This window comes from Drechmeria coniospora, chromosome 02 (genome assembly GCF_001625195.1).
Source record: "Drechmeria coniospora strain ARSEF 6962 chromosome 02, whole genome shotgun sequence".
Classification (NCBI taxonomy): domain Eukaryota; kingdom Fungi; phylum Ascomycota; class Sordariomycetes; order Hypocreales; family Ophiocordycipitaceae; genus Drechmeria; species Drechmeria coniospora.
Window position 1 is genome coordinate 4,632,507 of NC_054390.1, and position 12,755 is coordinate 4,645,261.

The 12,755-nt window shown below is 57.2% G+C and overlaps 5 protein-coding genes and 1 non-coding gene across 6 annotated transcripts; 4 read left to right on the forward strand and 2 right to left on the reverse strand.

Moving 5' to 3' along the window:
• Window positions 1-346: 346 nt before the first annotated feature.
• Window positions 347-2,041, forward strand: DCS_04379 (uncharacterized protein; the record flags this gene model as incomplete). The annotated part of the gene is made up of 1 exon (XM_040801689.1): window positions 347-2,041. One exon carries the CDS (start codon window positions 347-349, stop codon window positions 2,039-2,041), a length of 1,695 nt encoding a protein of 564 aa, XP_040656722.1.
• Window positions 2,042-2,813: 772 nt separating this feature from the next.
• On the reverse strand, window positions 2,814-5,096 carry DCS_04380 (uncharacterized protein; the record flags this gene model as incomplete). Its single annotated transcript, XM_040801690.1, has 4 exons — window positions 2,814-3,173; window positions 3,758-4,109; window positions 4,267-4,536; window positions 4,684-5,096. 4 exons carry the CDS (start codon window positions 5,094-5,096, stop codon window positions 2,814-2,816), a joined length of 1,395 nt encoding a protein of 464 aa, XP_040656723.1.
• Window positions 5,097-6,178: 1,082 nt separating this feature from the next.
• Window positions 6,179-6,268, forward strand: DCS_t49. Its single transcript has one exon. It is a non-coding gene; the product is annotated as a tRNA-Pro (tRNA).
• Window positions 6,269-6,894: 626 nt separating this feature from the next.
• Window positions 6,895-8,080, forward strand: DCS_04381 (uncharacterized protein; the record flags this gene model as incomplete). The annotated part of the gene is made up of 2 exons (XM_040801691.1): window positions 6,895-7,044; window positions 7,094-8,080. The coding sequence occupies 2 exons, from the start codon at window positions 6,895-6,897 to the stop codon at window positions 8,078-8,080; spliced, it is 1,137 nt and encodes a 378-aa protein (XP_040656724.1).
• A 540-nt stretch (window positions 8,081-8,620) lies between these two features.
• On the reverse strand, window positions 8,621-9,982 carry DCS_04382 (uncharacterized protein; the record flags this gene model as incomplete). Its single annotated transcript, XM_040801692.1, has 3 exons — window positions 8,621-9,039; window positions 9,107-9,398; window positions 9,458-9,982. The coding sequence occupies 3 exons, from the start codon at window positions 9,980-9,982 to the stop codon at window positions 8,621-8,623; spliced, it is 1,236 nt and encodes a 411-aa protein (XP_040656725.1).
• Window positions 9,983-11,223: 1,241 nt separating this feature from the next.
• On the forward strand, window positions 11,224-12,563 carry DCS_04383 (uncharacterized protein; the record flags this gene model as incomplete). The annotated part of the gene is made up of 3 exons (XM_040801693.1): window positions 11,224-11,242; window positions 11,291-11,540; window positions 11,630-12,563. 3 exons carry the CDS (start codon window positions 11,224-11,226, stop codon window positions 12,561-12,563), a joined length of 1,203 nt encoding a protein of 400 aa, XP_040656726.1.
• Window positions 12,564-12,755: the final 192 nt, after the last annotated feature.

Here is a 12,755-nt window from a genome sequence, read left to right on the forward strand (position 1 = left end):
GCTAGTCCACGTCTTGGACCGGGGGACACGGAGGAAACCACGAAGTGCAAAAAGGCTCAGGCGTGCGCTGCCGAGTGAATCGTCCGGAACTAGCGACGGCAGGATTCGACGGCATGTTGGAAACGGCGAAGCGAGTGGCGCCCAAACCGTTGCACAATGACGCTAACAGGAACCGCTGGGAGGGATTACCAAGCACGGCCAGTGCGCCATCCTCCGCCCATTCCAAGCGAGTCCGCCGTTGCTTTTCAGATACATATCATCCTGCAACCCCCCTCTTGGTCACTCTTGTCGCACCCTCGCTGCCGCCATCGTTGCAGAAGGGAGGGTCGACTGTTCGATGGTTGCCATGACGGGTGCCGATGCCGGATGCGGATCCGGAGCCGGAGCCGAGGCCCCGCCCAGCCACGGCCCTCTCCGGCCCGCTCACGACCCCACCAGCACCGACGTCGACAATCCATCTGCCGATGCCGACGACCGATCAGCCAAGCCGAGGCGAGACGGCCGCCGTGGCGATCCATACGGCACATTTGCTGCCGGCAACCTCCTTCAAAGCCCAGTTACTGAAGGCCCCGCCGACGAGGGACCCGCTCCGGCCCGCGAGCCATCAAATGCCGAGGCGGCGAAACGGCCGCAGCGGGCGCTCGCGCCGGACCTCCTACGCGGCCTTCTCATGCTCCTCATGGCCCTCGACCACACCTCCATTTCCCTGCACATATGGTCCCACGGTACCGGCCGCACCTCCGAGTCGGACGGTATCGTCGTCCGGCACTTCAACTTCCCGACCGCCTACGTCATACGCACCCTCAGCCATCTCTGCGGCGCCGGCTTCACCTTTCTTCTCGGCATGGGCGTCGTCTACCTCGGCCGGTCGCGCAAGAAGCTTGGATGGTCGACGGGCCGGCTGGTGCGGTACTTTGCCGTCCGCGCCGCCGTCTTGACGCTCGTCTCCACCGTCTTCGGTTTCGTCCTCACCGCCGGCAAGGTCTGGTTCCTCAACATGGTCCTCTTCTCCCTCGCCGTCAACTACTTTCTCGCCGGCCTGCTGTGGCTGCTCTTTAACAAGACCGAGACGCTCCTGACCGAGACGCTCCTCAGCGGCGCGAAGCGGGGGGTCGGCGTCACCGAGGAGGAGGACGTCGAGCAGCCGCTCCTGACGCAACGAGGGTATGATTCCACCTCGATCTCAAACACCCTGGCCGCGTCCGTCTCGTGGCATTTTCACAACGCCATGCTCTTGGCCATGAGCATCGTCACCATCCTGTGGAACATATGGCTCTCCGAGAACCACGGTCACTGCCTGTCGACGCCCCTGATGGCCCAATCCTCGGTCGGGGCTCAGACGATCCCTCAGAATCCCTTGCTTCGCATCTGGTTCTGGCCCGTCATGGGACTCAGGGTCCTCTCGGGCTTTCCACCGCTCGCCTGGCTATCCTTTGCCACCCTCGGACTGCTTTACGGACGCATCAGCGTCTCGAAGGCGTGGAACCCGCGCACGTTCGCCGCCTGCCACGCGTTTGCCGCTGTCCTCTTCGCCACCGTTTTCGTCCTCACCCGCCTCCTCCGCTGGGGCAACCTCTCCGAGGGCTGTCTCCGGACAGATGCGCAGCAGAGTCACCCCGGCTCAAATCCGTACCTCGTCTCGGCCACCTCCTTCTTCTACCTCGTCAAGTACCCGCCCGACGTGGCCTTTTGGTCATTCACCATGGCCGGGAACCTCGGCCTTCTCGCCTTCTTCGGCGCCCTGCCCGTGCGCTTCGCCTCGCGCCTCACGCTTTTGCTAGACCTCGGCACCGCTGCGCTCTTCTTCTACATCCTTCACATCCTCGTCATTTTTGCCCTTGGAATGGCTCTGGTCGCGCGCTTCGGACATGACACGGGCATCGCAGACCCCATGGACCCGGGCAACACGCGCGGCATCGATAGCCTGCTCGTGTACTTTGCCTTCTGGGCCGCCGCAATCCTGCTGCTGTGGCCTCTGTGTCGGGCCTACAGCCGTTTCAAGAGCCGGCAATCTTCCGACTCGATATGGCGCTTCTTTTGATGCCCGCTGCTCGCCGTCCAATGAAGGGGCCCAATTTAGCATTCGCGAAGGGATGAAACACACATGCACGACCGTGCTCAGAGAGGCCTCGATGCCCAGCCCCGTTCGTGTTGGGCACGTGGAATGGATTGCTGTATGGTGGGACATTCATTGATCAACCCATGGAAATCAATGCAACAGTATCAGTATGCGCACACTTTCAACACTTTTGGTTGGTCAGCAGTGTCCTTTTCGGTTCTCATTTTATCGAAAGTATTGAATGAACCTACAGTAGTTCTTTTTCTATTCTAGCGGCATGTCACATCTGGTCCTTGGTCTCACATTGAACACCATTACGCATCTGAATCATGAAGTAATGTGCGTGATCCGCTGAGCCATGCTATATTCTGCATTTTCGGGCACTCCTTGCTTCGCACAGCAATGTCCATACCATCGATCTGGTGATGATGAAGTGTTTCCAAATGTGGTCGTGTACCTTCCGACGTTCAACCTGCAGCATTCATTCCATGATAAATGCTCAATTTCATGACTTCAACAAACTTTGTGGTCTCGATGGGGGATTAATTATTCAGCACGCAAAGAAGCGAGAGATGTAGAATGGGGCAACTGAAGGTACGGTTTCCAAAATTACAGCATATAAGAGGCACTTTTATCCGATAAATCACTGCACATCCTGGCGCCTTTTCTGCGACATCTTCGTTTGCGCTGTCGCGCTATGCAGGTAGCTGTGGGTTGCCATCGACGTCCACGCAGCATCCTCGTCCGATCGCAGTCACGCCGTGCAGTGTCGTGTGTCCCGCTCGATGGATTTCTTAAGCTGGATCTCCTCTACTTGAAGATCATGTATCTTTTCCCACATGCGCCCTATGGCTTGCTCCTTTTCCATTCGTCGTCGTTCGTAGTAATCGCCCGACTCATCAATGGTTTGACCTGACATGTCTGCTCTGGCTCGCTTGGAGCCGGCGGCGCTGTTGGACAACTGCTGTCGCGATTCTTTTGGTATGTTCCTTAGAAATGCCAAAATTTGGTTCAGTTCTCTCCGCTCTTCGTCAACAGCAGCCATTATCTCGCTGATGCGCTTCTTCAACGTAGCGAGCTGATTGTTGGTCATGCTCATCGTCTGTTTGCGATGCTGATTTGTTTAAGAATAGTCAGGTAGTAAACGGTAAACAATAATTTTGATGAGCAGAATGAAGAAATCGCAGACAATGCCTTCGCATCTTAATGTGATGCCCCTCGCGACAGCCAGCAGCGGCCCATTGATGCAAACACCCACCCGCTCGTGGCAGCTGGAAGACTTGTGCGCGCATTGTGTTGTGTTCGGTCAAGGGCTCGGTATCCTTCGGTCAAGTAACTACCAATGAATCTTCATTTTCTACTCTACCCAACAGCTGCCCACATTTTGCTCCGAAGCCAGAGCATGGGTGCGTGCCCAAATCGGTCGGGGGAATATTCGCAGCCCTGTCGGTTGTATGTTCAGGTGATTCCATATCATTCATCAAGTCCTACCTCCTGCTGCACTCTTGGAGGCACTCTACAAGTAGACACTGAACAATGCATCATCGACCCGACTGATCAAGTAGACGATACTCAGAGGAACTTTTCATTAAGGCATTCGACTTTTGAATCCATGTCGACTCCCGGCTTTGTACATATAATCCGTTGCCCTTGACGTATTCGGTGTGGAGCTCATTTTGATTCACTCCGACGTTGTACCTCGGACACAATGGTCTCGTGTTCCTTCAAGAATTCAGACGTTACATCCTGGATAGCTCTGTCGTAGAGATTTGGAGCATAAATATCGTGGAACGTGTAAATGGCTTCCTCGAGGCAGCGAACGAGATGGCCAACGCAGGAGGCTAGTTTCGGATTGCCGATGGCTGACGTTTCTGCCGAAGTGCAGCATACCATTTTCTCCGGAGCAAGGTTGCATCGGCCGTCCATGTTGCACTTCTCGTCAAGGACTTGGCAGTCGGTGTGTACTCCATTCTTTGTCTTGATCGAATCGTGCGAAGTGATCCTCGAAGGTGGTGTGAACAACTGCCGCAGGACAGTGCTCGAAAACTCCCTGTCAGGAATACCCCGAATGCGCATATTTTATCGACAAGAGTGGTAAGGCCCGTAAGTCCAGATGATTCAGCACAAAGAGTCCCCGGTAAGAAAAAGTGGGCAGAGATTGGCGTAATGGGTTGGCAGTCATGGAGAAGACAGGTCCTGCAACAAACCCCCGGCCACCATCAGGATTTGGCATCAAGGAGCCAATGACAGGAAACTCGAGAGCTCTTGATTCGGCCAAAACGTCAATGAGTTGCGAGTAGAAGACTCTTCGGTGCTGCTCGGGCGCTCCAAGGAAGTCGTTCTTTCTCAGCGATTCTCCGGGAATCATGTCTGCGATGAGAAACATTTGCGTCCCAGCGCCATTTTTGGACAACTTGACATCGCGCCCGTAGGAAAGAATGCGAGGAACATGGATACGTGTGTTGCGCTCGAGAAAGCTCCATTTCGTTCAGGTCAAGTCAGATATGGCCCACGCAACTGAAGCGAATGGAAGCGAGATGCACAAAGCCGTGTGCTATCGTGGCGACTTCACTGAGCAGCTTCTGCCAGGGCTTGTGAAGTGAGGGTAGTATGGGAACACGGACAATCCACTCGGGACCTGAGTCGATCTCGACACCAAAGCCGAGATTGGATTTGCCAAGTTCGTGCGCCGGCAAGGCCCGCAGTGATTGTATCGCGATGCAAGGCGACAGACGGCGTCCGAGTCGATCGACTCGATGAAGGCATGGATCACTTCATCATCTTGTTCCGGGGTAGTGATGGGAAATCCCCGATGGTCGACGAGGAAGGTTGAAGGCGCCGGGCCCGTGGATTCCAGCTCTGCCTCATCGTCGGGGTCCTGGGACATGATGATTGGGACACGCTGCACTGGCTTAGGGGCGTAAATCCCGGAGACAGCAGCGGTAGCGAAGCTCAGCCGCCGTCCCAACAACTCGGCCACATGTAGTACCAGCTTGGTCCGTCGAGTGCGAGTCAAACGAATGACTGCCCACAGCATGCTTGCCCGGGCATTGGAACGGACACTGTCCAGACGGCAAGGGGCATCTGGAAACGGGAAGGAAGCTGTTGGTTCGCCCACGGCCCCTTTCCGCCACCGGGTAATAGTGTTTCCGGGTGCTGCCATAGCCGTCTGCGGCGCCTAGCTGCCTGGATGCCTGGATGCCTGATGCTTTCCTCGTTGTCGAGCATTCAGCACTCAACTCTTGCCCACCGACCGCCCGCCGGTTCAAATATACAAAACACTCATCAACTTCGACGACGGATGGTATGCAAATACATGCAAGATTCTGCAAAGCGTCTCCGAGACGATGCACTGACTGGCCTCAATTGAGGCGCACTCATGCAGTGTGTGATATCGGGAGCATCACTTAGATGGGTCGCAGCACACCAAACGAGAGAGACGCATATGCACCAATTACAGATCTCCAAGCTCATGATCGACATTACGGTAGCCGGGGAAACTCCATGATCATGCTGCCAACAGATTCAGGAGACATCGAACTGAACAGACAGTATTTGGAACCAATAGTCTCTTGCTGTTCAAGTGACCCGTTCCACCATTCGTTTGCTGGATCCAACACCCGTCGATTTGTGACATCGTGTGGATGAACGAATGGAATTGTCCCCGACGATCAATTCCTGGATTTCAATGCAGCAGCGACGACGATTGCGACCAAGTTGCCCATTTATAGAAAGAATCCAAAAACAGAGATAGAGCTAGCCATCAAGTTTGGCATTAATTCAATATGATGGAAATGCAAGTCCCCAAAGGTGGTGGCATCCGTTCTGTTGCTAGATTCACAATAGTAGTTACCCTAGAGCCGGAGCGGCGTTCTGGAAACAACCGAGACATGGAGCCTGAGCAGAACTCTGACTTGCATTCCGTCGTGTGTCTTCCTCACCTGTTGGCTATTACCTCAACCCAGGATAGGGCAACAAACGTATTGTGGAAAGAGGCACGAAAACGTTCATACAGCACAAGGAGACGAGCAGCAGGATGGCCTTCATAATATAAAATTTAATTAGACTCCCTCGTTCAGCAAACACGTGATACTTTCAGTGCAGCATCTGAGCATCGTTGGTCTGGTGGTCTAGTGGTATGATTCTCGCTTAGGGAAAACTCTATGACAATATTGCGAGAGGTCCCGGGTTCAATCCCCGGCCAGACCCGTGGTTTATATTTTTGACGTTGTATTGTGTTTGGTGGTTCGAGTGGTGTTGTGGGTTTGCATGGGTTTCAAGGTACAGTAATCCTTGTAAGTAGTGCAGTCAGTCACTGTACTACAGTATACTTGTACAAGTACAGTCAGTACATGCACCTGCAAGTACTCCGTAATACTCCGTAATAATACGGTAATTATACACCATTGTACGGATACTCCGTACTACGGAGTACCCCATACAGAGTTTGTGCAACTACTTCGTATACTATACTTAGAGTTGTGCATATACTTGTGCATGCACCTCTGGAGTATGTTGTCAGTATTACGCAGCGAATGAAAGGACAAGGTGAATGCCAGTTGTTTTCTTATTTTTTCCCGTTGCAGATTAGCGCGGTGGAACCAACACTTCTGGGATCGATTGGCTGGGTTGGACTTGCGGCCTGCTCGTGACATTGCTTAGGAGCTGCCGTTGCGAAACAGCTTCGTCGATGACGTTCAATCAAAGCCCATGCACGCTGGACATCACTGGACATTCGTTATAGCAGGCAACACATATGAAACCTCCTCCACCGTCTTGCTTGCCCACTCGCGCTTGCTCGACGTCCGGCCCTTCTGCAGCGTGTACTGTCCAGCATGCAATCTCTCCTCTCATCAATATTTACTCCACGTCGGGGTTCTAGCTGTGACATTCCCAGCAAGGAGGCTGCCGTCATTCCCACGGGAACAGTGACAGCTTCGATCGTTGGCGTTGGCGGCGGCGGAGGGAAAAGCACGGACAATCTGGTGGGTTTCCATCCGGCTTGACTCATCGTGATGTCGCTCACCAGTGCAGAGAAACCACTCCGCAAGCAGGATGGGAACCAAACATGGAAAATCTCGCACCGTTCCGACGCCGAGCTCGACGATGACCAGCGGCATTCATCATAAGCGGCCGCATCAGAATTCGCCTACGCCGACGGTAACAACCAAGCGACCATCATCCCGGCCTGCGATGGCAGAGGAGGACATTCCCGATAGCCTACCGTCCAAGGCCCCGCGGCGACCGACCTCGCGGCCATCGACGCGGACGAAGGCGGATTCGAAAGCGAGTGTCGCCCATCGGCAGTCGGAGACGTCGCAGGCACCAATAACAACACCCGCAACACCCCAGCCCCCAGCCCCCCGAATGACAGATAGGCCGGACGCTGCCCATGACGATGGACCCGAGCTGCCGCCCACGACCACATCGGTGTCGAAGCGACGACGGCCCCTCCAGGAGATTGGCAAGAACGACCGGGAGAAGGAGATTGCGTCGGTAGGAAGGAAAGGCAAGGGAACGAGAGCGGATGTTCAGGCGCAATCGGGCGCCGACAAAGAGATGGACACGGCACCGACCGGACTCGCGGCGCAAGTTACGGCAGAGGAGGACGAGGCGGCGGCCGTCTTCTCGTTCAAGACGCTCGTCCACCACCGCTGGTGCGGCAACTCGATCGAGATCCTCGTCAAGTGGGTGGCCGGAGACGTCACCTGGGAGAGCGAGGCTTGCCTGCACGAGGACGCGCCCGAAGCACTTTTCGACTACTGGGAGGAGCAGGGCGGACGACCGGAAAATCCAAACGACGCCGGCCTCTACGACGTGCACCGGATCCGCTCCCATAGCGCCGATCGCAAGAAGCTGCTGGTGGAATGGGTAGGTTACCACCCGAAGGAAGCAACGTGGGTCACGCGGACGAGCCTGCAGCGGACCGTGCCGGACGTCGTGGCCCAATACTTTCAGTCCGTCGGACCTTCGAGGCGATCGGGACGTCCGAGCAAGAAGAAGCGACGCTCGGCCAAGTGATGGACGTATACATGTAACAAGGGTACGTATGCGCGCATGGTAGCCGGGCAATCGCGGAGTACTGGTTGGGCGCCGGCCGGGAGGCAACTTGGGTCGTCGTCGCGCGTGGAGGATGAATTTTGTCGACCACGGTGTCGGACGGCTTGATCTGTGTTCACGAGGCATGGATGGATTGGATCCTGTTCATGATTCTCGCCGGCCGTTTCGGTACGATAGATGTCTCGGTGCGCGAGCATTTGCTGCGGCATCCGTAGACGCTGGTAATGTTGCTTGTTTTCCAACACGACGTTTGAGACTTCGGCATCACGGTCCAAATTCACCTCGCTGCCAACGGCGTGGCAACCATCTCGGTGGAGAGGAGCGATAGAACGACGGCGGCGGCCGTCACGTCGTGGGGGATGCATCAGCCTCCCTCCCTCTGCCGGAATGGCGCGTCAACAAGGCTGGATACGTGCCTCATAGCAGGGGCTCAAGTTGTCCCAAAACCAAACTGCGCCGTCCACGACGGGCCTTGCGCAAGGCGACGGCGTGGATAGCGACCTAACCCTCCTTCAGAGCTTGGTACACGGCCGCCTCGAGCGCAAGCCACATGCCGATGACCTTGGCGTCGCCAAAGGGGAGGATCTGCGTGCACACCATGCCGCCGATGCCGTTCTGGCGGTCCGCCCACCAGTACAGATTCGGCAGACCCGCCCAGCCGGCCGTTCCCTCCGCCCGTCCCGTCGAACCTCCGGTCAGCATAAAGGTCAGGCCGTACCCCTGCGTCGTGTTGCCGACGGTCGGGTATATGTCGGGGATCGTGTTGGTGAGCTCCGGCTTGGTGCTCGGCATGCCCTGGCGGCCAAACTGGGGGAACTGGGGGATCGAGTTGCTGAACATTTCGTCCACCGTTGCCTTCTCCAGCAGCTTGACGCCCGTCCTCGGGCACGTGCCGTCGTTGAGGAGCACGCCGATGATGCCTGCGCACGCGACGTCAGCGGCTAGGCTCGGACAGGAGGCGGCCGTGGCGGCAGCGGCAACACGTACGGCAATACTCCTGCGGCTTGGCAAACATGCCGGCTCCGCCGCTGTGCAGGAGGCCATCCTTTTCCTCCTCGGTCTGGACGGTGAGCGGCCGGCGAAGAAGATGATCGCAAGGCGAGATGGTTCCCTCGGGCGAGCGCTGATGCATGTAGGCCAACTTCTCCTTCATGTCCCGCGTCGGCATCATGCTCATGCTCGCGAGACCGAGGGGCCGGCAGATGTTGTCCTGGATGTAGTCGTTGAGCCGCGTCCCCGTGGCTCTCTCGAGCGCGACGCCCGCCCAGTCGAGGTTGATCTGCGTCGTCGAAACGTCAGCAGAGGTTGGCGGCAGCCGGACGGTCGAGGCACACTCACGCCGTACTCCCAACCCTCGCCGGGCTGAAAGAGGAGCGGCTGATTGATATCCTCGGCGTATCCGGAAAACTCGTCGATGCCGGCGGGAAAGCTCCAGTTGCGAAGCCTTTCGTTGGTGAAGGAGTACCCGAAGCCGGCGGTGTGGGTGAGCAGCATGCGAAGGGTGATGCCCTTTCTCTTCGGCACCAGCTCACCATCCTCCCGCAGCACCTGGAGGTTCTTCCACTCCGGGAAGAGGGCCTCGAGCTGATCGCTGTCGTCGAGCCTCATCAGGCCCCTCTCCACCAGCTGCATGCAGGCGAGGCCCGTGAGCATCTTGGTGCAGGACGCCATCCAGAAGACGTGGTCGACCGTCATGTCCTCGGTGGAGACGAGTCCCCTCCTCCCGGCCGAGTGGACAAAGGGCTCGGAGCCATCGTCGGCAACGATGACGACCGTTGCGCCTGGGATGCCGTCCGGGCCGGCCAAGGTGGCCTCGTCAACGATGGACCGCAGCTGCTCGTTGACCTTGGCCGAGAACTGCATAATGGGACGGAAAGTATGCAAAGGAGCAGGATCACCCGACGTAGGCCTCGGCGCTGTACGACAGATATACCCTATTCCTCTGTATCATGGCCCTTGACTGCAGCTGGCCGGTGTGGCCTCGAGGACGCAATCGATGTCGCGCAAACGCCATTCTCCCCGCATCTCACCGTCGTCGGCAGCTTGCCCGCGGGACACTTTTCAGACCGTCATTGGTTGCCGCTTGATCCCTGCCGGCAGCACAGCATAGAACACGAACAAAATGGGCAGGGGAGCGATGGAGGGTGGTGCAGAGAGCTTGAGAGTTGGTTGGGGGAGATGGCAGGGCGTTCGTAATTGGTGCGTATTCCCGAGGCCTACAGTGCGTGCACGCTCCCTCTAGCCGGAAGTTGTATACTGTAGGCTGTACTGATCAGTAGGCTGTACTGATCAGTGGGCAGAATTAGTGACAGGGACGCTGTAAGTCGCAGTGAATTTCGCGGTGAATGAATTTCGCAGTGAATTTCGTAGTGACATTCGCCACGCGGGGGCACACGTTAATGGCAGTGGACCTGGTGGAGTTTAGCGGACTCGACACTTCGCTTCGGCGGCGAGTCGCCTCGGCGACCCTTGCCAACGGTCGACTCCTCCCTCCCAAGATGCAGCGGCTCGCTAGCGTCACGGTGGAATCGTAAGCCACCATAAGCATGATTTAGCGCCTACGAGCAGTCATGGGCACGTCGATGGCCTCGTCACACCTCGTCATCTTGCTGGTGGAATTTGGTCAGCGACGGTGCAAAAATCATTCATCTCCCAAGCTACGAAAACCTACCGACCGAGAAGAACTCCGGACGATGGATGCAGCGGCGGCTCATGGCAAGCTGCCAGCGCCCTTTCATGTCGGCGAGAGCGTCCGACATGCATCACGCCGTCCAAAAGTGGCCGATCCGCTATAAATGGCACTCTATTTATAGGACCTTTCTCGCGGAAAGGAGTGACTCAGCCAGATGTGACGCGCCGTAAGGCGTACTCCGTCCATGCTGCAGATGGTACCACATACTGCACCAAGTACACGGCGACGGTGAGTCACGAATGGAACGGGGCCAGGAACATGGCCGTTGGCTGCGAATGAAGCCTGAGGATGTGATGCCTCCAAACCGTTGCCGTCCAATGCCGCAAAATCAACCACTGAGATGGGGGGTCGGTGGTCGAGTGTGCTGTAAATAAATATAAGTACAACCCATCGAGCTTTTCACTGACCAAATATGCTCAAGATTTGTACAGGTACCTAATATTACCAAGGGGCGTACGCTCAGTACTACATTATACCAGACGGTACCTCGGACGAGCACGCCAACTCTTCGGTCGGCAATCCATCGTCGTTGCCGCCGTCGGGTCCTGGACAGAGCCAGCTTCAGCTTCTTACTCTTACAAGACGAACCTTGAAGATTTCGGTCGGCATACACGACAATCAAGCGGGGAGCAGCATGGAGAGAGGACCTGGGCCCTTTCCCTGCCGAGTGTGCGGCACAGAGCTTGCCAACGCCGACGACTGGCGACGGCACGCAAAAAGCGAGTGGCAGTAGGTTGCCCTCGGCCATCGTTACATTCACCGACCGTCGGCGGCGGAACGGCTGACCATATTGCCAGCGTCTACAAGCTACAATGTAGTGTGGCAGCTCCTGGAACCATCGTTCCGCCTCCAGGAGAGGCCGCCGTCGACGCGGATGCGGTTGCCGATGGTGATGCGTCTGGCGATGGCGGCGACCGAGCAGACGACGAGGACGGGGAGCAAGACGACGGGCATTCGTCCTCGTACGGCAGCGAGGAGGAGGAGGAGGAGGAGGAGGAGGAGCCGCGGGTGACATTTGTGCCGAACCGGTGCTTGTTCTGCCGCTCGTCGAGCGGCACCCTCGAGGACAACGTGGCCCACATGAGGGCTGCTCACAGCTTCATCGTTCCCTACCAGGACTGCTTGATCGTCGACCTCGAGACGCTTGTTTGGTACCTCAACCTCGTCATCTACGGCTATCGCGAGTGCATCCTTTGCGCAACTCGCCGCGGCACTGTCGAAGCCGTCCAGCAGCACATGATAGCCAAGGGTCATTGTCGGTTTGACCTTTCGCCCGACATGCAAGACTTTTTCCACCTTCCTGCCTCCCAACACCGTGACCCATCCGAGAGGATGCGTCTCGGGGACTGTTCCTCGCGTCTTTCGTCAAGGAGACCTCGGAGCCGTCGGTCCCACGAGAACACGCCGACGACGGCCACGACCAGCGTGTCACGGACGGCATCCCAGCAAGCACCCAAGATGGATGCTTCGGTAGAGAGTCGCCCTCTCGCCGCAACGTCTCACCTGATCGCGCGAGACGACCGAGGCTCGGCCGCCCTTCTTGCTCGTCTCTCCCAGCTGAGCTCGAGAGACCGGAGCAGCATATCGCACTTGCCAACCTACGAGCTGCGCTCCGTTCTAGCGACGAGAAAGAAGCAGTTGGACAAGGCGCAACGAGAAGCTTTGCGGGCGAGGAGCAAGGTGGAAAGGCTAGGGAATAGGGCGCTGATGAAACACTTCAAGCCTGACAACCCTGGTCGGCTGAACGGCTGAACGGCGAGGCCGGAGGATGGGTGGCCGCCCGACCCATCTCGCCTCCCATACCCGGCCATTGACGTGTTACCGGACATTTTGTCCCGAACGACGCAAGGCAACTCGACAAGCCCATCTCGGCACGCAGCGACCGATCCATCGGCCGACTTCTCTGAGGGCATGCTGAGTCGCCGGCCGGCGGACAGGTAGGCT